The sequence below is a fragment of the Canis aureus genome, chromosome 3 (assembly GCF_053574225.1).
Source record: "Canis aureus isolate CA01 chromosome 3, VMU_Caureus_v.1.0, whole genome shotgun sequence".
Classification (NCBI taxonomy): Eukaryota; Metazoa; Chordata; class Mammalia; order Carnivora; family Canidae; genus Canis; species Canis aureus.
This window is the reverse complement of record NC_135613.1, coordinates 47,639,110-47,664,247: the sequence shown is the minus strand read 5'-3', so window position 1 is coordinate 47,664,247 and position 25,138 is coordinate 47,639,110. Positions and strand designations below refer to the sequence as shown.

At 46.2% G+C, this 25,138-nt stretch overlaps 1 protein-coding gene across 1 annotated transcript; it reads right to left on the bottom strand.

The window, feature by feature from the left end:
• Positions 1–1,054: 1,054 nt before the first annotated feature.
• GID4 (GID complex subunit 4 homolog) lies at positions 1,055–25,131 on the bottom strand. The gene is made up of 6 exons (XM_077892381.1): positions 24,741–25,131; positions 19,286–19,345; positions 13,733–13,840; positions 8,894–8,995; positions 7,105–7,235; positions 1,055–4,276 (listed from the first exon to the last, which is right to left on the bottom strand). The coding sequence occupies exons 1-6, from the start codon at positions 24,927–24,929 to the stop codon at positions 4,213–4,215; spliced, it is 654 nt and encodes a 217-aa protein (XP_077748507.1). The 5' UTR covers positions 24,930–25,131; the 3' UTR covers positions 1,055–4,212.
• Positions 25,132–25,138: the final 7 nt, after the last annotated feature.

Below are 25,138 nucleotides of genomic sequence, written 5' to 3'. Positions count from 1 at the left end.
GCATCGTGTGTTTCTGTCCCAATATTCAGAATGGCACGTTGTACATGGCAAGCCTCGGCAAATATAGTGGGAGGATTATGTGGCAAAAATGACCTGTTACACGTGTGGGGCATTGCTATAGTTTTGAAAGTTCTTCAGGAACACCTCATAGAACCCTCCACTCTCCGACCTGTGTAAAGATTGTTCCTCCCGCTCTCCAGGCGCAGAGCATTTGGCTGGTGCGTGGAAGGTCCCATGAGGACTTAAACAGTTTTGGGAGTGAGAGCCCAGGCATCCCACAGCTTTCTCCCCCTACAAAACCACTAGTGAATGGGATCTTCAACTACAGAAGTTCAGCCTTCTCAACAGCCTATGCCTTTCTTCACACGTCCTCGTCCTTGGGAGAAAGGAGTTTATTATTGTTGTTCAAACAACAGGACTCAGAGATACTTTATACACAAAGGGAACATTGCCCCGACATGGATGTTAAGTTCCCTTAGCCTTTCGACTCGCTTAACGTTAAAGCTTTTCGGCACTGTAGTTTCTCGAAAATTCACATGGTATTTCTGGCTGTGCTCCTTGGCCCTGCTTAGGGAGGTGGTACCGGAAACCTCACACGACAGCAAGAGAGCCAAGGTGTTCTGGCACACCAGGCAGGGTGGTTTGTCAAAATCAGAACCAGACGTTCTGGGCTGGGCTAGGGCCCTCGGCCACAGGATGCGTGCAGGGAAGTCAAAGGCCTGGACTTGGCACCAACAGCTGGCTTCAGGACATCGCGTTGTTCGGGAACCCGAGTGCTTTGGGGTTCAGGCATCTCCTCTGAGGACCAGGCCCCATCTATACTGCCTGCGCCGGCACCAAACCTGAGAAGCCGGGAGCAGACAGCTCTGTTTGTGGATTTTCTGTGTGTTAACTAAATCCTGAACATATGTAAAAATAAAAAATTGGGGAAAAAACCTTCCACATTTTTAAAGAAATGCAGAAATTAGCAAAATGGAGCTCAGATGTCAGTGCCAAGTGGCTGACACCATGCTCTCTTCTCACAGAATGGTTTTCATTTAGAAATAGGACAAAGTCACTGCTTAAATACCTTTATTATTTTTTAAAAATTATTTGGACATTGATAGCTCTGCAAAATACTTCTCCCATCCCAAACCCTCAAACCCTTTCCACATGTCCTCCCTAAAGAAACAAAATATTCATACTTTGTGCCCATTCAAACCTAATTTTTAAAAACACGTAAGATTCAAAATCAAAGTTTTCTTTCCCAGAACTTGTTAGTAATTTTAAACCACAATGCAACATACTTAATGGCATTTCTTTTTAAAAATTAGCTTATCAGACTATTTTATGAGGAAAAAAATCAATTCAAGGCCTTAGAATATAAATTCCCTGTTTCTGAAAGCAAAAGACATTGAAAAGCCCCTTTGCTCCCCTGGAGTTTGTGATTTCCACGTTACCAACAGAACCAGCACACAAATGGACTTTCTACTTTGTATTAGGCATTGCTTACTTGTGGACTGCTAAGGATGGGCAGGTGGGAAGGGAGGATTCCAGCACAGAAGAGAGACAAGGCTGGGAGCACAGGATGGAAGCTTTCTGAGCAGTGGAAAGCACAGCCGAATCCCTAGGATCCTACCTCATGGCCGGTTTGTTTGGGGTGGAGGAAGACGGTAGAAAATCTACAACCTGCACTGATTTGTTAATGATGAATACAAGCATCCACCAAAACTATTGCACATAGTACCAGAGGCATGTAAACCACTGAGAAGGTTCAGGAAAGAAGATCCCCCAGATGGGGATGATCCCCAAAGTTCCTCTGGGACTTGGAGAAAGAAAAGGATTGATGTTACCTGTTTGGGAATCACTAAGGGGAGGTGGACAAGTAATCCTGTCCCTATCTTCAAGTTCCTATCTTCAACCAGGCAGATTTTTATGCAAACAAATCTTTATCACGGAGGTGCCCAAAAGATCTAGCAAAGATATCACTTATTTTCCCCAATGCAACCGGTACACTTTATTACCTCGCTAAAAACCTGTCACCAGGAAGAAATTCTGATAGAACCTGGCCCTTCTGGCTAGCTGAACAGCAGCAGTGTTTGCAGATGTCCTTTCCTGCCCTCTCGACTGACCTCCAGAGCCACACAGACGGAGCCCTGATGAGCTCCAGGGGGTGAGCTCACCCCTCAGGTTCCCAGTGGGGCCTATATCCTTCAAGGAGCTTGCAAAATGCAGAGGTGTAGGAGCATGCTGTGAGAAGGGAACCTGGGGGGATGCGGGGGGGGGGGGGGGGCGGGGGGATGGGATGGATGGATGGGTCAGATGGCCTGGGAAAGCCACTGTCTCCTCCACTCACATGATGTCTGCCAGCTACACTAGAGGCTGTGCCAGTGTGGTCTCCTCAGTACTGTGCCATTGGCTTGCATGACCAGAGCCAGCCATCCCGATGCCTTGAGTTTCAGAATTGAGAAAACATTTGACTCATCTCTGCAAATGGATGTGAATCAAGTTTCCACTGCTGTCACTAGGACAATGTTTTGGGGGCTCTGAGAGCCCGGCCTCACTAGATGGGTCGGCCTTACCTCTGTACAAAGCCTTAGGACACCAATTCCTTGGTGTCTCAGAGCCCACTGACTAGGTTCCCAAGTATTTCTCCTTTAACCTTTCCCTGACATTCAGTCTCAGTAACGTACGTATGTTGTCAAAAGGAAAGTCACTTTTTAAGAATACAGCATCTCCCTACTGCTCTTCTAGACCAAAGGGCCATATGTTTTCTGAGACCACACATGGATATGCAGCTTTCAGCCTGTTTTGTTCCTGTGCATTACAGCTCTCCCTCCTGTATGCTGAGCAAGTCTTGTAAACCACCAGCAAATGCGATGATCTCCCCCCAACCCCAAAGCCCTGCTTGTATCTGTGGACTACAACTGATGCCAATCTAGTAAGCTTTTTAAAACATTAAAAAAAAAAAACCCAACACCCCCCCCAAAAAAAGCCACACCCCCCACACACACTTCCACACACACACTTTGGCACGTGCACCTTGAGTTATTCGAGCGTGTTCGTGTTCCCACCCCTCCCCAGCCCCAACATTTCAGAGTCGCTGTTTCAGGAGAATGACGGCCCCTTCTGCTTGATGGAAAAGGTCGCCTTGAAGCACTGCTGTTTTGAGTAGCAAAAGGAGGAGGTACAAATGCTAAACTGGCCCCAAAAACAGCTCTCAAGTTTAGCACTAGAATTTATGCAATGCTGCAAAACTTTTGTACCAGGATGACTAGTTTTAAACTGCTGGTTGATTAAATATACATTTACATATAGATATAGGTATAAAAATTACTAAGTCAACATTTGCTGTTTTCAATGTGAAAACGATAAAATGTAATTCTGAATAATTGTGCATTTGCCATAGGGTCCTTGTTAAAGGGACCATAAAAATAATTTTGTAATAAAAAAACTCTTTTTTTTTTTTTTTTTTTTTTAAGTTTAGTATTGCCCTCAAGTTCAAAAGTTTGGAGCAAACGTGCTGAGTAAAGCAGGATTGGAACCTGTTCCTGCCAGGGATCTGGAAGCCTTCAATTTAGTGATCCCCGATGATGGCAGGCCCATGGAACCTGCCAGCCACTGACTAGCTTGACATGAACACTGCAGGGCTGGGCAGCGCCAGGTGACCCCGTTAAGCAGCCTCTGCCTCCCATTTCATTGGCGGATGCTGCTGCAGCTCCTGGATTCCCTGCACAGAGCTCGGTGCGGGGGCACACATGTGCTGGGGCTCTGCTTTTTCTTGACCTACCAGACTAAGCAAGTGGGGGTTTGGTGGGGGAGGGCGGTGCAGAGGGCCGGGGCCTGGGTAGAGACCACTGAGCACCAAGGCTGAGGGTGACTCGGAGGGCTGACCTACTCAGTTGGAGGTGGGGATGGAGAAAGGAATGGGCCTTTCGGTGATACAGAAGTTAGCTGTGCAGGAAGGAAAAGTGCATTTAAGGTAGCTTAAAAACAGATTAAGACCAAACTGCTGCAGAGAGGAAGGAAGAACAGAGAACACTCCCTCCACCTGCCCTGCTGGTTGGCCATGCTCCTTGGATTCTGTGGGTTAACATTCATGCTTTCTGATGTGAGTCTGCTCGTGAAGACACAGGAACACATGTTCTCCTGGTTCTGGCAGGTACACAATTTTCTCGGCAAAGTTCTTTTTTGCCAAGTTCAGTTTTATTTGGTTCCTGCTCTGAACCGCTGTCACCGGAATTCATAGATGGGTGCGCTGTGTTCAGGAACGTGAGTTAGATTGAGTGACTGATACCTGTAATGCGGGAAGAGAGAGAAACAGGAGACAGTCTGAGCATCCTGAAAACCAAACAGAGGTTCTAAAAAGCCCTCCCTGTCACCGGAGCACCTGGTAAGCCACATGCTTCAACTGGAACACAGCTGCATCGCAGACCTCTTGGGCTGAACCAAATCTGGTTTTATTTCTATTTCTTTGGTTAATCCTCTGGAACTCTGCATAAGAGGAGCTGCTTTCAGGCAGCTTTCATGAAGCTTTCAGGCTTCATGTTCTGACCATGAAGTAAGCATGGTACGTCCCGTGAAAGGAGAGCCTGAGAAAGCTCTAGGAGAAGATGTAGACCGAAGCCCCAGGCCTCCTCCTCCCCCTCCACCTCTCGCCAATGTCTAGCACCTTGGCTTCTCCGGGACAGGGACCCTCAGGCTGGAATGTCCTCAGGGACTTCATGGGTAACACAGACACACCCCACTTCTCATGGAATAAAAAAACACCATGGAAAAACTCCCTACCTAACCCCGGAGTTTATGTTCCCTTCATCATCCTCTTCTCACCTCCCTAGACATGACACTAGACTCAGAACTAGGTGTTTGTTTTTGCCCCTATAATAAGTGCTCTGAGTAGTTAAGCAGATGAAGGAGAAACAGAGGCGAGGACAATCCACATACGGGGATGATAACCTCCAGGGACAATCAGTGTTCACAGGGTAAATGTTAGCTTTCCCCTTACTCATTTCACATGGGAGTGAGGAGGAGCAGGGGGAAAAGCAGCTTCTTTTTCACCACAAAAAAAAAAAAAAAAGAAATCAAGATCATGCGTTAGCCATCTGAATACATAAATCAAAGCCACTAGACCCCCACATCATACCCACCAAAGTAGCTATAATTAAGACATCATAACGAGCGTTGGAGAGGATGTGGAGAAACTGGAACCCTTGTGCATCACTCAGGAATGTGGAACACAGTTGGGTGGGTCCTTAAAATGTTACAGAATTACCATATGACCCTGCAATTCCACTCCTGAGTAGAGGCCCAGAGGAATTGGAAGCAGAAACTCAAACACATAACACTCATGTTCACAGCAGCATTAGTCACAAAAGGCAGAAGGGGAGAACATTATATCCATCAATTGGTAAAGGGATAAATAAAATGTGGCACCGTGGTCCCCCCATCTATGGGGGATATATCTAAGTACCCACAGTGAATGCCAAAAACTGTGGATAGTACTGAGCCCTAGATATGGTATGTTTTTTCCTGTACATAAACCTATGACAAAGTACAATTTAGAAGTAAGGCACAGTAAGAGATTAATAATAATAATTAATGATAAAATAAAAGTTACAATAATATGCCATAATAACCGTTCTGTGAATGTGGTCACTCTCTCTCTCTCTCAAAATACCTTCCTGCACTGTAGGGTGTGAGATGGGAACCTGGCTGCATGACGTGGAGTGAGGTGACTGACGTAGGTGTGTGACCGAGTGTTAGGCTACCACTAACCTCCTGACACTGTCAGAAGGGGGATCATCTGCTTCTGGGCTATGGCTGACTGCAGATAACCGAAACCGCGGAAAGTAAAACCATGGATAAGGAGGGGCTAGTGTATATACATATCACAGAAACTTATTTAGCAATAAAAACAAAGTGCTGATCCATCCTGCAACATGGTCAAACCCTCAGAGCAACACAGAGTGCAAGAAGCCAGACGCAGTGCCTCTTAGTAGTGTGTGGTTCCCTTTATATAAAATATCCAGAATAAACATGTCTGCACAGAACATCAGTTAGTGGCTGCCTGGGGCTAGGAGGGGATGGGGAGTTGGGGTGGAAGGCTAAGGGGTACAGGGTTTCTCCTCGTGGTGGTGGGGGCATTTTAAAAATGATTGCAGTGATGGTCGCGGAACTGTGAATATTCAAGGCGACCAAATTGTATGCTTTACATGAATGGATCATATGGTATGTTAATTCTCTCGATAAAGCTGTTATTTAAAAAGAGGATAGAGCAGGTTTTCAAAACTCATTTGAAAACAGAGCAATTATGGAAACCCTAGTAATTGTGGCTCTCAGAGGAGTGGAGACTGTGCTGAGCCCAAGGGCATTTGTTTGCAGATAGTATTTTGCTGCCACTGAACAAGGAACTGGAGTCAACCCAGGGTAGCATCACTCACAAATCACCAAAGTGTGGAAAATGTGGAAGGGAATATGGTGTTTCCACATTCGGAAAGGAAATCAAGTATTTGGTAATATGGCTCCTTCTTCAGGTATAGCAAGTTATTTTGAGAAGCAGTGCTGTGGCAGCAGAGTCCCCAAAAAAGGTGACAGAAGCTAGCACTTAGGGGATGGCACTCGGTCCTTCACCTCAAACGGAACACAGGGCAGGACTGCCAGCTCCACAGGGGCCCCTTGGTCACCAGACTGAGACTGAATGCGTGTGGGGCTGGCATCTAAGGAATGTGACCACAAAATTGGAAAGGCTGCTAACAGCAAAACTCGCCCTGTCCATAGTTGGATCTCACATTGTAGTTACTGATTAAATTTGGGAGGAAATACAAGAGCAGCCAAGGTTGGGTAGAGACACTGCTGATGATACAGAAACTCCTGAAAGCTTTTTAGCAGTGAGTTCCTTTATCGAGCACTTTGTTTTCATCTTATTTACTCTGATCTGTGGTTAGGGATAGGAGCCCCTCCTTGAGCAACTGAGATCAAACAGGCCCTCCACATGTAGATAGAGCATAAAAACTATGCAGAGACAGGTGGAGAGGTTTTCTTTTAGATTTGGCAAGTGAAGGGAGAGCCGGAGGGGGGGTGGTGGCACAGCAGCAAGCCATCTCCTTTGCCTCTGGGGTGTCTTACCATTCTGAACTCCTATGGTAATAGTAGCCCTCTATGGAGGCTGCCGACTTCTGGAAGCAGATGTAATAGAACCCAGCAAAGGAAGCACCACTGATGTCTTTGATCGTGTGGTCTGGGACCAGGAACTGTTCCTGCACACAGATGGGAGAGGTCAGTGACAGACAGTGTGCTCCAGCCACTTCTGGGGCTCCCCATAGCCTTCAGCTGGTTCTGAGGTTTCACTGTCATATGGCTTTACCCAGACTTGCGGGATGATGGTGCACATCTGCATTTCAACCTCATCTGTCAATAGCATTCGTGTGCTGCTAGAGAATTCTAGATACTAACACAGAAGCCTGTGTCTTGAGCTCACCAAGATCAGGAATGAAGAGAAGGTCCTATGGTCCATACATCTCTTAAGTGAATGGATACCTACCTACCTACCTTTCAGAGCCCACAGACAGAACAACACAGGAAGAGGAAGTTTCTGCTCCGCTCCAGGAACTGGTGCTACGTTCCTGATCACCTCAAGAACAGCAGGCCACTGCATGCTGAGGGCAGGTCAATCACCACTTGCCCCCGTAACACCCCCTCAAAGAGCTAGATACCTCATCATCTGCCATCAGATTGGTACTATTCTTGCTCAGGCACCTTGGGAAGAGGCGAGCTTGTTATATCTCTGGCTGTGGCCAAGCTGAAAGGCCACATCCGGGCACCTACTCTCCCAGCGAGATGAGGTCAGTGGCCCCAGGGCCCCGAGAGGTCTACTGCAAGCCCACAGTGAGTCACCCTGAAAAGGTCTTTGGAAGCCAAACAACTCCACTGGCTTTTTTTTTTTTTTTTTTTAAGACACTCTCTGTCCCTTTCCTCAACCTTTGAAATTGTAGTTTTTAAAACTAATTTTAAAGTTAGAAGCTTGTGAGAATACTTCCTTTAGGGCTTTATTAGCTGGCACGTTTCCCAGTAGATGGCAAGCTCTCAAGGGCGGGACTCAGCTCTTACTTCCTGTACCTGGCCAGTGTCTAAGCAAATAAGTGATGACCCCCGCACTCCTCCCCAAGTTATTAGCCATACAAACAAAAGACTGGGAATAACTACTCTAAATGATTCGTCTGTATGAAAGCTGGCAAGATTTCAAGATAAAACAGCTTTTTCCTGCCAACTAGGGAACCAGGGCTTGGAAGTGGGTGTCCATTCACAAAATGATTTCACAAACCTGCTTCACGATTTTGCTAGCCTGTGGCTGCAACACAGCAAACACCAGACTATCAAAATAGGGAAACACAAAAGACTTGTCAGCCCAAAGCCAATCTAGCGAGTCCAGCCAGATGGAGCTCTTTGAGGGCTGGTGAGTGGAAAACGCAAATTCCATTCCTGGTTCCTCATTTCCTGCTGGAGGGAACCAGACAAGCAGGGAGCCTTGGCTAAGACACGCTGCACCAACAGTCACTCACATGGGGCCTCGGCCCGTGGCTGAGAGTAGGAAATGACGGTGACTGACTCTGGTTCTCTTCTGAGTCCACAGAACACTGGAGATGACTCAACATGGAGAGTCAGAGGTGCCGACAGTGACCACCCGCCCCCAGCCACCAATTCCTCTGCTATCCACCAAACAGTTTCTCCAAACAGAAACCGTATGGCATGGCAGCAATTCGCCACTGTGGCCTGGAGCTGTGCCGGCTTTTTACAAGTGTGTGAAGGCGCTACATGGAGACAAGCTGTAATGAGCACTGGGCACGGAGAGCAGGTGGGGCAGGGATACAAGGCAGGCACTGGCGTAGCCAGAAGACCACCTGGGCTGGGACCTTACCTTCCACCTCATGAAGACATAATCCCCATTCTTCAGCTCTTCATAATCAAAGTCATCTGAATTAAATGATTTTGCATACTGATAAAAAGCCAGAAACTTGCCCTGAAAGCAAAAAATAAAGCATGAGAACTGATCAAAGGAGGGAGAGGCTGGTATCAGAGCTGCCCTTCTTCTGTGCCCAGCAGCAACCACCTTCGCAAAGAGGTGACAGCTGCTGGATGCGGCCCACAGGAGCAGTAAAGGCTGAGCATTGGGGGAAGGGAGCCTGAGGTGTCCACTGGGCTGTGAACTCAGACCTGGACTCCAACTGAGGCACCACGGGGCAATACCTACCAAGTCAATGTGGTCCGGAGAAAGGCCCCAGGTTGGGAATGGATGCTATTCCGGGGGCCTTGTCTCAGGACACCTGACCACAAGCAAAGCCAGGAATGATCAGTGAGATATTTATATGTGAATCAACACAAAAGGATGAGAGGGCTTTACTAAAGCTGGGTCCTCTTACATAGTATATGTACTGGCTTAGGGCCAGTCAGTGGCCCTAACATAGTATCATGGCTTAGGGCCAGTCAGTAGAAACAGGAAGTGGGTAATATATAATTAATTTCTTCTCTTTTTAAAAAATATTTTATTCATGAGAATACAGAGAGAGAGAGAGAGGCAGAGACACAGGCAGAGGGAGAAGCAAGCTCCATGCAGGGAGCCCAATGTGGGACTCGATCCCGGGTCTCCAGGATCCCACCCTGGGCTGAAGGCGGCGCTAAACCGCTGAGCCACCCGGGCTGCCCTATTAATTTCTTTTTAAAAAGGAGACCAGAAATAGGTTATAAAACTGTGCCTCATGATCCTATTTTTGAAAATGGAAAAAAAAAAAAAGGTTAATACCTGTTTTAACTTTGGGTATTGTTATTATATATAATTTTTTCCTTTTGCTCTTCTGTTTACTCAAATATTTAAAAAGTATATTAATTTTATTAAAAAGTATCTTAAATAAAATTTAAGGTACAGAGGTATTAACTCATAGAATTTGTCACATATATTTCTATTCTAAATGGATTAAGTATATGGAATCTTGACTTAGGGTACCACCGTGATACCAACTTTAAATATCACTCAGGAAAACTTGAGAGTGAAAAACAATGTCCCTGATTCTAAATTATAGGCAGTCCTGGTCTTATTGTGTGTTACTTTATTGCTCTTTGCAGATATTGGAGTTTTTAAAAAGATTTATTTATTTATTTGGGGGAAGGCGGGGGGAGAGGGAGAGAACAGACTCCACTCTGAGCATGAAGCCCAATGAGGCTGGAGCTCAGGACCCTGAGATCACAACCTGAGCAAAAACCAAGAGTTGGATGCTTAACCAACCCAGGTACCTCCAGATATTGAATTTTTTTTAATAAACTGAAGGTTTGGGGCAACCCTGTGTCAAGTTAAGTAGATTGGCACCATTTTTCCAACAGCATCGGCTCACCTCGTGTCTCTGTGTCCCATTTTGGTAATCCTTGCAACATTTCAAACTCTTCCATTATAATTATATATGTTATGGTGATCTGTGATCAGTGATCTTTGATGTTACTAACATAATTGTTTTGGGATGCCACAGACTGCACCCATATAAGACAGCAAAGTTCATTGGTAAATATTGTATGTATTCTGACTGTTCCACTGACTGGCCATCCCCCACCTCTCACCTTCTCTTTTGGCCCTTTCTAGTCGCTGGGACACAATATTGAAATGAGGCCAATTAATATCCCTACCATGGCTTCGACAGGTTGGAGTGAAAGGAGGAGTCACATGTCTCTCACCCCTGAAACCAAAAGCTAGACATGATTGAGCTTAGTGAGGTAGGCATCTCAGAAGCTGAGACAGGCTGAAAGCGAGGCCTCTGGCACCAAACAGCTAAGCTGGGAAGGCAGAGGAGAAGTTCTTGAAGGAAAGGGTAAGTGCCACTCCAGGGAGCACACGGATGAGAACAAAGCAGTCTTGGATGTGGAGAAAGGTTTAGTGTTCTGGAGAGAAGGCCTAACCAACCCCAACACTCCCTGAAGCTAAAGCCTAACCCAGAGCCAGGCCCTGACTCCCTTCCCTTCTGTGAAGGCTGGGAGGTGAGGAAGCTGCAGGAGAAAGTCTGAAGCTAGCAGAGGTTGGTTCCAGCGGTTTAAGGAAAGAAGCCGTCTCCATACCATCAAAGTGAAAGGTCAAGCAGCAAGTGCTGATGCAGAAGCTGCAGCAAGTTCTCCAGAAGACGGAGCTCAGATAACGAAAGAAGGTGGCTGCACTCAACAACAGATTTTCAATATAAATGAAACAGCCTTCTTTTGGAAGAAAATGCCATCTAGAACTTCCATAGCTGGAGAGGAGAAGTCAATGCCCGGCTTCAAAGCTTCAAAGGTCAGGCTGACTCTCCTGCTGAGGCTCATGCAGCTGGTGACTTGAAGTTGAAGCCAATGCTCCTTTATTATTCTGAAAATCTTAGGACCCATAAGAATTATGCTAAATTTACTCTGCCCTTTCTCTATAAATGCCTGGATGACAGCATATCTGTTTACAACATGGTTGACTGAATATTTCAAGCCCAACATTAAGACCTACTTCTCAGAATAAAAGATTCTTTTCAAAATATTATTACTCATTAACAATGCACCTGGTTACCCAAGAGCTCCTGTAGAGATGTTTCCTGTTATATAGAGCTCCAGGAGCCCCACATGGGATTCTGGGACTCTGGAGGGGGCTGGGAAAGTTATGAGAAGCTGAGTTCTGCGAAGGTGACTGGATTGCTAGGTGAGGAAGGGCCCAGAAGCCCAGCTCTTCATCCCACCACATCAAGGGTGGCCTTCCTTGTCCTGCTGTCACTCAAAATATTTCAGTTCAGCCTAACAGAGGAGATCCAGCTATTTCCCAGTGTTCTTATGGAAGTATGGAAAACGAACAGTTGGTTTCCAGGTATTTAAGTTGCAGCAAATCTAGCTTAGAACTGACTTTTCATTGAGTCTCAAAGACCCTGCTTTTTTTTGCAGAACTGAGCTGTGTGGGAAGAGCCAACATTGGGCAGGATGGACCAGATGGCAGCTGGGAGCCCTTCAACTCTGCTTGCTTTCCTTTTAAAAAAAAAAAAAATTTTTTTTAATTTTTAAAGATTTTATTTGAGAGAGAAAGAACATAAGTGAGAGAGGGTGAGAGAGCACAAGCAGGGGGACAGGCAGAAACAGGCTCCCTGATCCCAACCCCTGGATCATGACCTGAGCCAAAGGTAGACACATAACTGGCAGAGCCACCCAGGTGCCTCCCAACTCTGCTTTCTGATACCAGCACCACTATGCACCACTCAGGCTCCCCTCAGGTTTCCCAACTGAGTATCCTAAGAGATTCAGACCTTGTTCATTCCCTCATATTATACAAGCACAAATGACTTACTTTCAGCGTCCATTTGATACAATTGGCAAAACACGTAGCTTTCAAAAAATGGTTTTAAAAACTCAAGTTTAAATTTAATTGAAACTTAGCATTTGAAAGATGTTCCTTCCCTATCTCAAGTAGAAAATATGAAGAAGCAAAGTGGCTAATCTTCAGTGAGGTTAAGTAAGACAAGGGTCTGTGGTAGGGAGTTCTCTCCAAGGACTACTACCAGAAGTGCTGATGCAGAAGCTGCAGCAAGTTCTCCAGAAGACGGAGCTCAGATAACGAATGAAGGTGGCTGCACTCAACAACAGATTTTCAATATAGATGAAACAGCCTTCTTTTGGAAGAAAATGCCATCTAGAACTTCCATAGCTGGAGAGGAGAAGTCATGCCCGGCTTCAAAGCTTCAAAGGTCAGGCTGACTCTCCTGAGAGCTTGAACTCTTCTGACAGCTTGAACAGCCAGGTGAGAGTGGCAGGGGGAAGCATGAGGAGTTCTAGAGTCTAGGTGGGTTTAGAGGGTGAGCACATTGGACTTTCTCGGTGTTACACCAAAATTCATTGGGGCGCCTGCAGTCTCAGTCAGTGGAACAGGCAACTCTTGATCTCAGTGCTGTAGGTTTGAGCCCCATATTGGGGGTAGAGATTATTTAAAAACAAAATCTCAAAAAAACTAAAGAACTGGGGCACCTGGGTGTCTCAGTTGGTCAAGCGTCTGCCTTTGGCTCAGGTCATGATCTCGGGGTCCTGGGATTGAGCCCTGCATTGGGCTCTCTACTCAGTGGGGAGTCTGATTCTCCCTCTCCCTCTGTGTGTTCACTTCCTCTCTCTTTCTCTTTCAAATAAATCTTTTTAAAAAGCAACTAAAAAAATATAAAAAATAAAATAAAGCCAAAATTCATCATTGCAATGGCCAACTACACCAGAAGACTATTATGGCAGCTTGAGAAATGGATTTTTGAAAACATAAACTCGTGTGAAAGCCAATGAAATGACTTGAGGATAGCATCTCTAAGTTGTCTCAAAGTGTTCACTACTGGTGAGTGAGAATACATTCCACACTTCACAGGTAAAAGTGGGGGGACTGGAGTTCTCAATGGCATCCTGATGATGCTTAAGTTGAGACTGTGTTTGTCGGTCAGGAGTTGAGTGGGCAGCCCCCCTGGCTCTCCCAACACAGAGATGCTGGCAGGAGAAGCAGCTGTCCAGAAACTGCATCTCTACCTCATGGCAACCCTAAAGACAGAGGCCATAGCTGTATGTTTCACAGGGTTCCCCCATAAAGAGGAGATGAGAAAAGAACAGTGGACAGGTGGACAGGACAGGACAGGGGGACAGTGAGGAGACCCCTAAAGCTCAGGACAGTAAGGAGACCCCAAGAGCTAAGTTCCTTGGCTCCTCAGCAACACCTGGGTAGCCTGGAGCAGACCAAATATCTACTCACCCAGTGTTTCCGATCAACGTCTTCATCTGCATCCCACTTCCGTGTTAAGAAAGGGTGTTTTTTGCTGATTATTTCTCCTTCAAAGAAGGTTGTAAGGGTTGGATACTCCTATGGTAAAAACCCAGATATCAAAATAAGATGTTGAATGGGAGTTTTGACCTTTCTTAAAGGAAAAATCAACCTTGCTTTAACTTTTTCCCAGGACTTTGAAAAAATGATCACACTGCTAAGCAATGACCCAAATGGAGTTAGGTCCAGTGATCTGCCAATGGCTGCGGATTTACCTGAATTGGAGGTGCCCAGAGAGTCTCTTGGACTTTGTCAAAACCCTTCTATGACTTCACTTGCTATGTACTGATTACTCAAGAAAGAACTTGGACAAGTAAATTCTGAGTATTCTAGGATACAAAGCAGGTAGTAACTAAGTAGATGTTACTTTCTAAGGAAAACACTCAAAGAGGCTACAAAATCACAACATTCACAGCTAAGTCTCCCCCATGCCATGATCTGGCCCATGGTTCTCAAACCAGTTCAGTCATTTGTCCCTTTTGTGCCCATTTTTCAGGTTTCCAGGGGTGGGTTGTTTTTGTTTTTGTTTTTGTTTTTGTTTTTGTTTTTGCAGAATACCTTGATATATAGGTACCTTTAATTTAACCATATGAACTAAGGCAATCTATACTATCTATACTATGGAAAATATATGTGAATCATGTCCGTGATGGAAAATCACAACAGCAGAACCAAACGCTATGGGGGGAAAAATAAGCTGTCTTCCTAATTGGGTGTTTAAAACACTTGTCAATTTTATTTGCTACTTGTTCATCTACTGATAAGGAGGCACCCAAGATTTCTGTGGGGGGGGGGGGGACTAATGGAAGAAAAAGTTAACATTGTAAGAGGTCTCCATTTTTTTCATTTGTAAAAAACCAACTAACTGACCAACCAATCAAACAAACCCTCAGTCCAGCCTGCCAGCCCCTGGTGTTTCCTGGAAGCATGGTAATGATGGTCACAGGCCTGGCAAACCATAAATTACAGTGCTAATGTCCCTGGGACCACAGAGGTAACACTTTCTTCTTCAGGTACTACATAAGCCCCTCTTATTCTGCATCAAACACCTACCCATGTTTAAAATAAATCTGCTCCAATGGCTTTGCTACTTCTTTCAGCTTGACCTGCCACGTAGCTGAGGATGTCCCTAAGAGACACCGCCGCACTGATTCAGCAGCTCCCGGGAAACAGCACAGTCACTGGCACCATAGTGGACTGAAGGAGCCTGCTTCACTACGCACCACTAAGGCTGTCTGTTGTCTTGACAGTGAACTCTGAAATACACAGCACCCTTCCCACCAAACCACAACCCCTTCCCCCAACAAGGGGCCTGGGTTCCTTGTACAGATATTTATGTATACAGAGTGAAGAAATTAAAGGGGGGAGATTTCCTAAATGGAGACTTGATTTTAAAGCTATAAACTAGGGGCATCTGGCTGGCTCAGTCCGTAGAACATGACTCATGAGTCCCAGCCCCATGTTGGGGTGTAGAGATTACTTAAAAATAAAATCTAAAATAAATAAAATAAAATAAAATAAAATAAAATAAAATAAAATAAAATAGGGGTGTCTGGGTGGCTCAGTCGGTTAAGTGTGTGCTTTCGGCTCAGATCATGATCACGGGGTCCTGTGATCCGGTCCCGCATAGGGCTCCCTGCTCAGCTTGGAGTCTGCTTCTCCTTCTGTCCCTCCCCCCATTCATATGCTCGCTTGTGCTCTCTCTCTCTCTCCCTCCTTCTCATATAAAATCTTTAAAAAATAAATAAAATAAAATAAAGGTATAAACTAAATTATACTCATCTGTTTTAGGAAGAATTACTAATGGAGAAAGTTCTATATTAGCATCAACTTGAGATTTTATTTATCTTTAAAAGATTTTATTCATTTATGTGAGAGAGAGAGAGAGAGAGAGAGAGAGAGAGCGCATATGCACACACAGGGAAAGAAAGGAGCCAACTCTCTGAGCAGGGACCTCCACTCTGGGCTTGATCCCAGGACCCCAACAGAGATAATGACCTGAGCCAAGGGCACATGATTAACCGACTGAGCCACCCAGGCGGCTCCTGGCTTGAGATTTTAAATGGAAAGCTGTACATATTGATTTTTCTGAAGTTTGAGCTTTAATATATTTTTAAAACTTCCACAAAAAAGAGATAAAGGAAGAAAATGATAAAGTGGTCCTCTTATGATACAAAGTAAATACTTATGGTTCAAATTGCAATTTTCCTAATAAATTGTTTCTGCGTTGAAAATGTTTCAGGCAACATATCAAGGTGACTGCAGAGTACCCCCAAACTCTGAGATTTAAAATAAAATAAATATTGCCTGATGAATGAGCATCAATTAGGTACAGTAGTTACCAAAAAGATGAAATATCTCTCAGGGCAGGACCAGGAAATTCAAGCACTTGGCTACAGGCAAACTGGCAGTAATTTTTAGAGCCAAAGGGAAAATTCTGTCTGTGGGAGGAACATCAAAAATACGAGTCAGATAGGAAGAGACGGAGCAGCAACCCTCCACCTCGAAAGCAGGCAAGGGCTTCCTACAGGCGGGTCTACCTATACTAGCAGGCATTTAGGTGGTCAAACCACTCCTCACAAGGATTCTAGGCCCACCAAAGCTCCCTGGCTTGATGGGTCTGGCTTTCCAGGTAGACCCACCTCGTGAGGGATTAACACCAATTGGCTACTGAGTCAGAGGGAACTTCTGGAACATGCATGTGCCTCAGTTTAGAAATGAGCAAACGAGCACTCCTGTGTATACATCAGTCTCGGTGAGTTTGGTTAGTGTGACCTATCTCCTTGGTTCAGACAGATCCAGCAGAAGCTTGGCAGAAGCTTCCCAATCAATCTAGTGAGTGAGTGAAGAGTCTGGCCATGACTCCCTAAAGGCTGGGCTCCTAGGCCCTCTGCCAGCTGCAGGGCCTCCCTAGAAATGACCCTTCTCTCCATCGGTGGCTGCCTCAGAACTGCAAAGGAAATGTTACCTGACACCCATTCTTCACAACCCTGGGATTTCATTTCCAGAAGGCATATAAACTCTAAAAACTGTGCTCATTTGTGAATGTGAGGTAGCCAAGAGACAAATGACCTCCAATTTAATAGTTCATTTTCTATACTATCTGCACGAGGGAGACTAGGGCTAAAACCCAACCATTTAAATGGTTTTATTAAAATAAATCACATGTTATGTTTTCACAACCATACATGGAAAAGCAAACAAGCACAAATAGCTGTATTTTATTTTTTATTTTTTTAAAGATTCCATTTACTGATTCATGAGTCACACACACACACACACAGAGGTAGAGACATAAGCAGAGGGAGAAGCAGGCTCCACGCAGGAAGCCCGACGTGGGACTTGATCCTGCGACTCCGGGATCACACCTTGAGCCACCCAGGGATCCCGAACAGCTGTATTTTATAACATAGATAACAAGGTCATTCAGAGAATCATCACTCTTTTTGGCATTTTAGTGACTGTACAGTGCCCACATGTCGGATTTAGAATTTAAAAAGTGTTTAAGACAGTTGTTCAGTGCCGTGACTGCACTAAAAACCAACGAATTGTACGTATTAAATAGGTGGATTGCATAGTATGTCAACTATCTCAGGACAGCTAATAAAAAAGGTGGCTAAAAAAGATAAAATTCAAAGAATCTTGAGGAGTGAGCAGGCCCTAGGAAGCTCAGAAACACAGCCTCCTTTAGATTAAATGTACCATTGCTAGGGGCACCTAGGTGGCTCAGTGGTTGAGCGTCTGCCTTTGGCTCAGGGTCCTGGGATCAAGCTCCACATCAGGTTCCCTGCAGGGAGCCTACTTCTCCCTCTGCCTGTGTCTCTCCCTCTCTCTCATGAATAAATAAATAAAATCTTAAAAACAAAACAAAACAAAACAAAACAAAAAAAACACCATACCTGAGCCTGCTGCTCATCACGGAGCAGACCAGTCTGGGGCAGCCATGCGCAGACAGGAACGACTGGCCAGGAGGGTGGTCTCCTCATTCCAGTCATGAACCTAAGTGCCCCCCACCCTTCCTCAGGGAGCCTGGCAGCTCGTGACTCAGAGGAGCTTCTGTCTGGTAGGGTTACTTGCTCCTGATGAAACTTTGCAGAAGTTCTGGATGCTGGACGTCATTTGGGGATTCTTAATGCTACTTACCATTTTCATGCAGCTTCCTATTGCCAGAGTGGCTAGTTTTAGAGTCAGTGGTAGCATTCCACAGGACAGAATTTGTTAGTTTCCTTATGAAGCTAAATGTTTATGTTCTGCACTCAGTAAATGCATCTGGCTGCCTATGAGTTGAGTATATTCTGTTTATTTTCTACTACCGCAAATTCAAAGGCTGGAATCCTTCACTTTGCTTATATTTTCTTCCCCTAACTCCATGAGCTAAGTTTCTAGAGGTGAGGAACAGGTTGCCTTTTCATCTCAACAAACTAGGAAACTCTCAAGCTTCTAATATAGAGAAGTGGGAGAACCAGAGCAAATCAAAGAGAGGGAAACAATTGTTTCAAGACAGAGGATGATAAATGCCTTAGGATGCCTTGATTTGTATCACATTAGAGTCCGCCTCTTGCTCTTACATTGTTTCTTCCCTGTCTAGGACAGGTGCCTGGAGTAGACAGCACAGGTTTATTTTACTTTAATTATTATCCAAGTAGAGCTGACACACACCATTACATGAGTTTCAGGTGTACAACATAGTGATTCGGCAACGCTATGTGTTGTGCTGTGCTTACTACATGTATTAGGTATTTTTCATTCTCATTTACAGAGGAGGAAAGAGAAATGAAAGCACCAATAAGGGGCAGAGCAAGGATGTCACTCTAGCCCTTTCCATGGCTCCATGGAACTGGGCCATCGAGACAGTGAAGGCTGATCAGGCCAACAGGGCACTGCAGCTAGCTCAAGCCCAGGCCCTCACGGTGGAGTTAGGCGGCCAGCTCAGTCCCATCCTTCCTCTTCCTGTTTACTCACTAGCAAGGAAAGAAAGGATGCTCACTCTTGCTTTCCATATTCCCAGGAGTTCTGCGATTTAAAAAGTTGGTTCAAAGAAAGGAAATCACTCTACATTTCCATAGCAGCTATGTCTGTTAGAAACTGGATGATCACTTTTTATTGTTCCAGTGAGCTCAGGGGTATAAGGAATGCCAAAGACCTTGGGTCTGGAAGGTTTAATGCTTATCTCAGAAACCATTAAACTTATGACAACGGGTAGCCATATTCCTACTCTATTTTTCTTTTCCACCGAGGATTAAAAGTAAAATCAATAGTGTTGGGAACACTGTGACTTATTTATAAACTTTAAAGATTTGTGCATCTGTATACTTTCCAACAGGACACATCAAAACTGCATGCTTCGTGTGTGTGGTACAATAACAACACTTCACAGGGCGCTTTAATTGGGCCTCAGGGTGAACGAGGCTGGCCCTTTACACCCTGAGAATGCCCCGCGTGCAGCCCACTGTCTGGTTCTAGTTCATGGGAAGGAGTGCTTACCTCAGTAAGACCTTTTATCTTCAGGTACCCACAAAGGTAAGAATTCCCCGTGTCCACATGCTGGAAAGAAAGGACACACAGTCTTATTACAAACAGAGGAACCACTGGGCGACAAGCTGGGGGTGCTGTGGAAATCCATGCATCTGGCGGTCAGAGGCACTCCTTTGAGGCCAGGTGGGGTAAGGGAGGCCAGGAGGTTGGTGCCCGCTGAGCAGAGCCAGGGCTCACCGGCTTTGAGATCTCCGTGAGTCCTCCCTCCCCACGGACCTGTTCAGATGAAGTAATCTGATCCCAGGACCCTCTCAACCTCCTTCAGCAGACTATCTTGAGACCAAAGTGCCTTTCTGGAACAGCGAGCCCACTCAATACAGGTACTCCCACTGGTCCAAGAAGTATACTTTTCCCCAACATTTACACTAGGCACAATCTTGCATTATTTCTTTATGAATTGGGCAGCATATTCAGGAAAGGCATCTTATGAAGACTGCTCTGGCAAAGATTTCAGTTATGAACAAAAATGCTGACCCCAGATCAGAACACATCATAAATGCCCCCTCTTCCCATTTTATATACCAATGCTTCTATTTCTTGATGTAAGAATTAGAAGGCTAAAATAAGCAGGGGTAACAGGCATGGGAGATTCTGAGGCTTTGTATCCACCAATTATGGATTGCTGAGACACTGCTCTGAGTACCTACCCAGCAACCAATTTCCTACTTTTCCATGCTGCCAGGGCCCAGATCCTGTTCTGGCACCCACTCTGCCCTCACAAGACCTGGTCAGCCCTGATGAGTCTAAGGCAAACATGTGCCCTTTCCCCTTGTGAGTCATCAGTTTAGGGGTGAGTGACACAGTTCTGACCAATCAGATATGTGTGTAAGTCTCCTGGGTGTTTCTGGGAAAGATGCTGACTTTCGATGAGGCTCTCTTTCTTTCCCTGGCGGTGGCAGTATCTGCACACAGTGCCCAGTCCCATGGCAGCCATCTAGAGACCATGAGGACAAACAGGTCAGGAAATGCCAAGGATGGCAGCAGAGAAACATGGAAGGAAATGGGCCCATGAATGAGCCAATCTGGAACCAAGCCACCTCCAAGCTTCTTGTAATCTGAGATGCTGGGTTCACTCATTCTTTAAACTATTTTGAAATGGTATAGTTACTTGCAGCTGAGTGCACCCGAACTACTACATTTCACCCAAATCTATACAGATGGATCCTGCGCAGATTTTCAGATTTCATGGTAATTGAGCTCACTTACAAAGCAAACCCCTGGAATGAGAGCAAACCAAAGTACAATGGTACTGTGGCACATTGAGATTTTAATGTTAAGTGAGATCTCATTTTAAGCAGCTAGGAAAGTTTTTTTAGGTATTTTTTTTTTAGGTATTTATCAGATTTGGGGGCTTAACTACTTTCATTTCATCATCAATCAAATGCTATGGCAATCTTTAAAAACTGTAATGAACACAGTCAGCCAGATGAGGTCAGCACCAAGGCAAATGGGCTTCAGTGAAGCTGAAATGCTCCCACAGTTTGGTGCTGGTGACAAAGGTACTCCATGTAAAAACCGCCAAAGCATTTCAAATATCCTCATCTGCTGGCCTTGACATTGGATGTTATCTAGAGTGGCTAATCTGCACTAACATGGTTCAGCAAAGAACTTTTATTAAAAGACACACAGCTCTAACCTGAGGCCTTAAATTTCAGGTATGCAATTTTCACTGAATTCAATATAGTTTGGGGTTTCACAGCTGCTGGAAAAGGTATCAGGTGGCCAGGATACCTGCTAATAAGATTAAAAACTGAACTGGAAGTTGGCGAACATTTTGCATAGATTATCACATGCTCAAGATTCAGGATTTCAATTTGGCCTCCATTCAACCATGTGTGTCTCTCATTCTGCCCAAACTGCTCTTGATGACGGTCTGTAAACTCAATACACTACAATGCAGAGAACTTTAACTGAAAGCCAGGCCAGCATCTCGATGAGAAAGAAAACAAGGCAAATGTTGAGCAAGGAAGTCTCACAGCACAGCTGTGTCCAACAGCTGCTCTTTCTAGTACCCCTTCACAGTGACCCTGGCCTTCACTCTAGTCTTGGCTCCATGGATGGTAGAGGAGAAACAGAGTAGTTACAGTAACAAGAGCAACAAGGAAAACCCAGCTGGAATCTCACAAAGGTTTGGGGAACTCTAAGCTGGAATTTCAAAAAAAGAAAGTGCTCCAAAAAGCCCACAAAAAGATGTGCAACGTCATTAGTCATTAAGGAGATTCCAATCAAAACCACAATGAGAAACTGCTTCACACCCACTAGCATGACTACAATCAAAGCGATGGATGATAATGTGCAATTGTCAACAAAGCTGTGGAGAAACTGGAACCCTCATATACTGCTGGTGGGAGTGAAAAATGGGGTAGGCACTTTGGAAACTGGTCTGGCAGTTCCTCAAAATGGTAAACATAGAGTTGCCATGAGACCCAGCATTCCACTCCTAGGTATGCACCCAAGAGAAATGAAGACGTGTCCACATAAAAGCTCATACAGGAATGTTCACGGCTTTGTTACTCGCGATAGCCAAAAAGTAGAAACCACCCAAATATTAATCAAATGCTCAAATAAATGCATCAAATAAATAAAATGCTGTATATCCATACAATGGATTATTATGCAACAACAAAAAAGATCAAAATATCGAATACATGCTACGGCATGTGTCATGGCAAACCTTGGAAACATGATGCTCAGTGACAGAAGCTAGACACAAAAGGTCACATATTGTATGGTTCCCTTTATATGAAGTGGCCAGAATAAGCCAATCTTAAGGAAAATAAATTTAGTAGTTGCCTAGAGTTGAGAGGGTGATAGCTAAGGGGTAGGGCTCCTCTTTGGGGTGATGAAAGTGTGCTAAAATTAGATTGCAGTTATGCTACTGAACTCTGTAAATACATTAAAAACACCTTAGATGGGTGAATTGTATGGTACATGAATTATATCTCAATACAGCTGTTATAAAAAAAAGAAAGAAAGAAAGAAAGAAAGAAAGAAAGAAAGAAAGAAAGAAAGAAAGAAAGAAGCAGGAAAGAGGCTGAGGTATAAAAGGCATAAGTATTCTAAGAAGGCTGAATCCAAGAAACTAGTCCTGGCTGAAAAACCAGGGCAACAATGGGGCAATTTACATGCCACTGTCTCAATGATGGACAAACAGCTCACCAATCCAGATGTAGGGCAGCATTCCTGGGCATGACCGTGGCTCCCACCTCCCACCATCAGACATCCTCCTGAAGTGGCTTCAAGCCATCAGCCAGGTTTCTGCTCTGGGCTACCCTGAGATCAATCATGCACCAGCTCAATCACAACTTCTATTGGCTCACAAGGAAATGGCCAGCTGACAAGACTTCAGAAACAACACACCAATGACAAAACACGGGGTGGAGGTGGGGGGTGCTGAAGAAACCAAAGATGACTTCCCTTTGACACTTAGTGACCCTGGCAGGAATCCCCTACCACATCAGAAACCATCAAATTACACAATGGGCACAAATTCAAGATCATTCCAAACATGACCCCCACCAAGGATCTCACCTCCAGAATTTAATGATTTGTTGCCCAAAAACGGGGGGGTGGGGGCTTTTCCTTCACACTAAATTCTCACATTTTAAGAGAAGAGGTATCACCACATTATGCATATAATTATGAGCCAAATGAATCAGTCACAATAGTTTTCCACTTTTAATAAATACCGTGGCTCATGAGAGAAAGTGAGGTTTATAGGCCAAAGATACAATTAACACAAAGATGCAGTTTTTCCCAACCGAAAAAAGATCAAACTATTGATTCCGGCAAAACAGTAAGAAAAAAAGAGGCTAATGATGCTCTGCTGTTAGCAGAAAAGAAAATGAATCCCCATCGTCTTTTGGGTAGGAGATCTACTTGCTCAGAAGAGAGGCTGTTCAAGATTTAACAGTTTTAAAGAGCCACAGGCACATAAGGCAAAGACATATCTCGCATTCCTATCCTCACACATGGGAGCGGTAAGGTGGCACACGGGTCCTCAGAGCTTCTGTAAAGCCTTTCAAGGAGGCAGATGCGGAAAGGCTTTGGGGAAGAACCTAGAAGGTGGGGCATCAGGCTAAGGGATAAAAAGGGAAAGGGAGGAGAAAAATGGGTCGGTCCTGAGGCAGGCAGGGGTAGCTACACAGGAATGGTTTTGTGGGGAAAGGAGAGAAAAAGGATTATCAACTACTGTTGATCTCTGGCTAGGAAAAAATGTCAAGTGTGTTACTATTTGCCCGAGAGGGGTGAGGTGCAGAAAATGGCCAGAGTAGGGAAAGCTGTAACTCCAAAGCTATCAGGGGCTAGCAGCAGGTACTTAGAAATCCAGGTCAAACTGGGGGGGAGGAGAGGTGGGGGGGGGGGAGGTATACAGACAGCAAGGAAATACCCTGAGAGAGATAATACTGGGTGAGTTCAATTTCCCAGCACATGGGTATCAGAGACCAGGAGGAAGCCCTGGCTGTGTAGATAAAAGTTAAGAATGCAGAAAGAGAGTCCCCTGGAGCCAAGGAGGAAGATGAAGGTATAGGTTGGGGAGGTATGGGTAGACAGGCCAGGGAAACTGGGACCTGGAGGTGGCCAGAGAATGGAGGTAAGGACCATGAGAAGCCTAGAGCAGGACTTGGGGCTGCCGGCACCTGGGCCAGGAAGAGACTGGGGTGGGGGGGGGGGGGCAGGAGGCAAGATCCCAACAAACTAGGAGGAACTCCACCCAGCAGCACCCAGAATGTGAGTGCCTGGTTTTGAGGGAGTACCAAAGGCTAGGAATCAGTTGTGGGTTGGGGGCTCTCAAGCTCAGGAGCTAACGGAGGAAGTGTGCTCCCAGGTCCGAGGGAACTGCCTAGACTCTCCCAAGGAATAAATCCTGGGAGGAGGGCCCCAAGGTTTGAGGATCCCTGAGACTGAGCAAAGGGGAGGGGAGGATTGTCTCAGGTCTGGGATAATTTGACGCGGGCCCAGCCAAGGGTAAGGTCCCGAGTCAGGAGAGACCAATGGAGAGTTCTTCAGGGTGTGGGAGGGACTGGAGGGAGGGCTGCTCTCCGGGCGACAGGTCCTGGGGAAGAAGGACTGAGGTCTGAGGGTGGCCAGTGACGGGGGTGGGGTGGGGTGGGGGCTTCCGGATCCCAGGCAGGCCGGTCACGGGCTTCGAGTCTGGGAGAGTGTTCAGGGTCTGCCAGGAGCTGCTCACGACAGGCTCCGGTGTGAGGGGCAGGTCAGGGTTGGGCTTGGAGAGTGTGAGACACCAGCTGGGCAGGTCCCGGGGGGTGAAGCGCCTGGTGCAGGAGGCCCGGCGGCGAGGGCCTGGTCCGCGGCTGCGGGCTCGAGGAGCCGGGGGCGGGCACGGCCCGTGAGCGCCGCGAGGAGGCCCTCGGGCCCCGGCCCGGCCCGGCCCGGCGCTCACCTGCAGCACCACCTCTACGTCGTACGAGTTCCCCTTGCTCTTCTGGTGGCCGCGGAACTTGGAGCCGCTGTAGAGCAGGCTGGTGGCCACGCCGGGCTGCTGGGTGTTGATGGGCGGCGGCGGGATGAGCGAGGCCGCGGAGGCGGCCGAGGCACCGGCCGGCGGGGGACACTCGGTGCGGACCGGCATCGCGGGGTCCCCCGGAGCCAGGGCTGGGGGGAGGGGGAGAGGAACCGCCGCCGCCGCCGCGCGGGAGCCGAGGGGGGTGGCAGGGAGGGAGGGGCCGGGGCGCGCACGCGCGGGGTGGGGGCGGAGGGGGACCACCCGCCCGCTGCCTGCGGACCAAGCGCTCCGGCTGCCACCGGGACCCCGGGACCTGCGAGCAGGGCCTCCCTGTC

Excerpts from the sequence above, each read along its gene's own strand:
- GID4 (XM_077892381.1), bottom strand. The coding sequence starts at position 24,929 with ATGCCGGTCCGCACCGAGTGTCCCCCGCCGGCCGGTGCCTCGGCCGCC. Across the intron at positions 19,346-24,740 it reads ACGTAGAGGTGGTGCTGCAG|CATGTGGACACGGGGAATTC; the intron begins GTGAGCGCCGGG and ends CTTTCTTTCCAG. Across the intron at positions 8,996-13,732 it reads ACGTTGATCGGAAACACTGG|GGCAAGTTTCTGGCTTTTTA; the intron begins GTGAGTAGATAT and ends TTTTGCTTTCAG.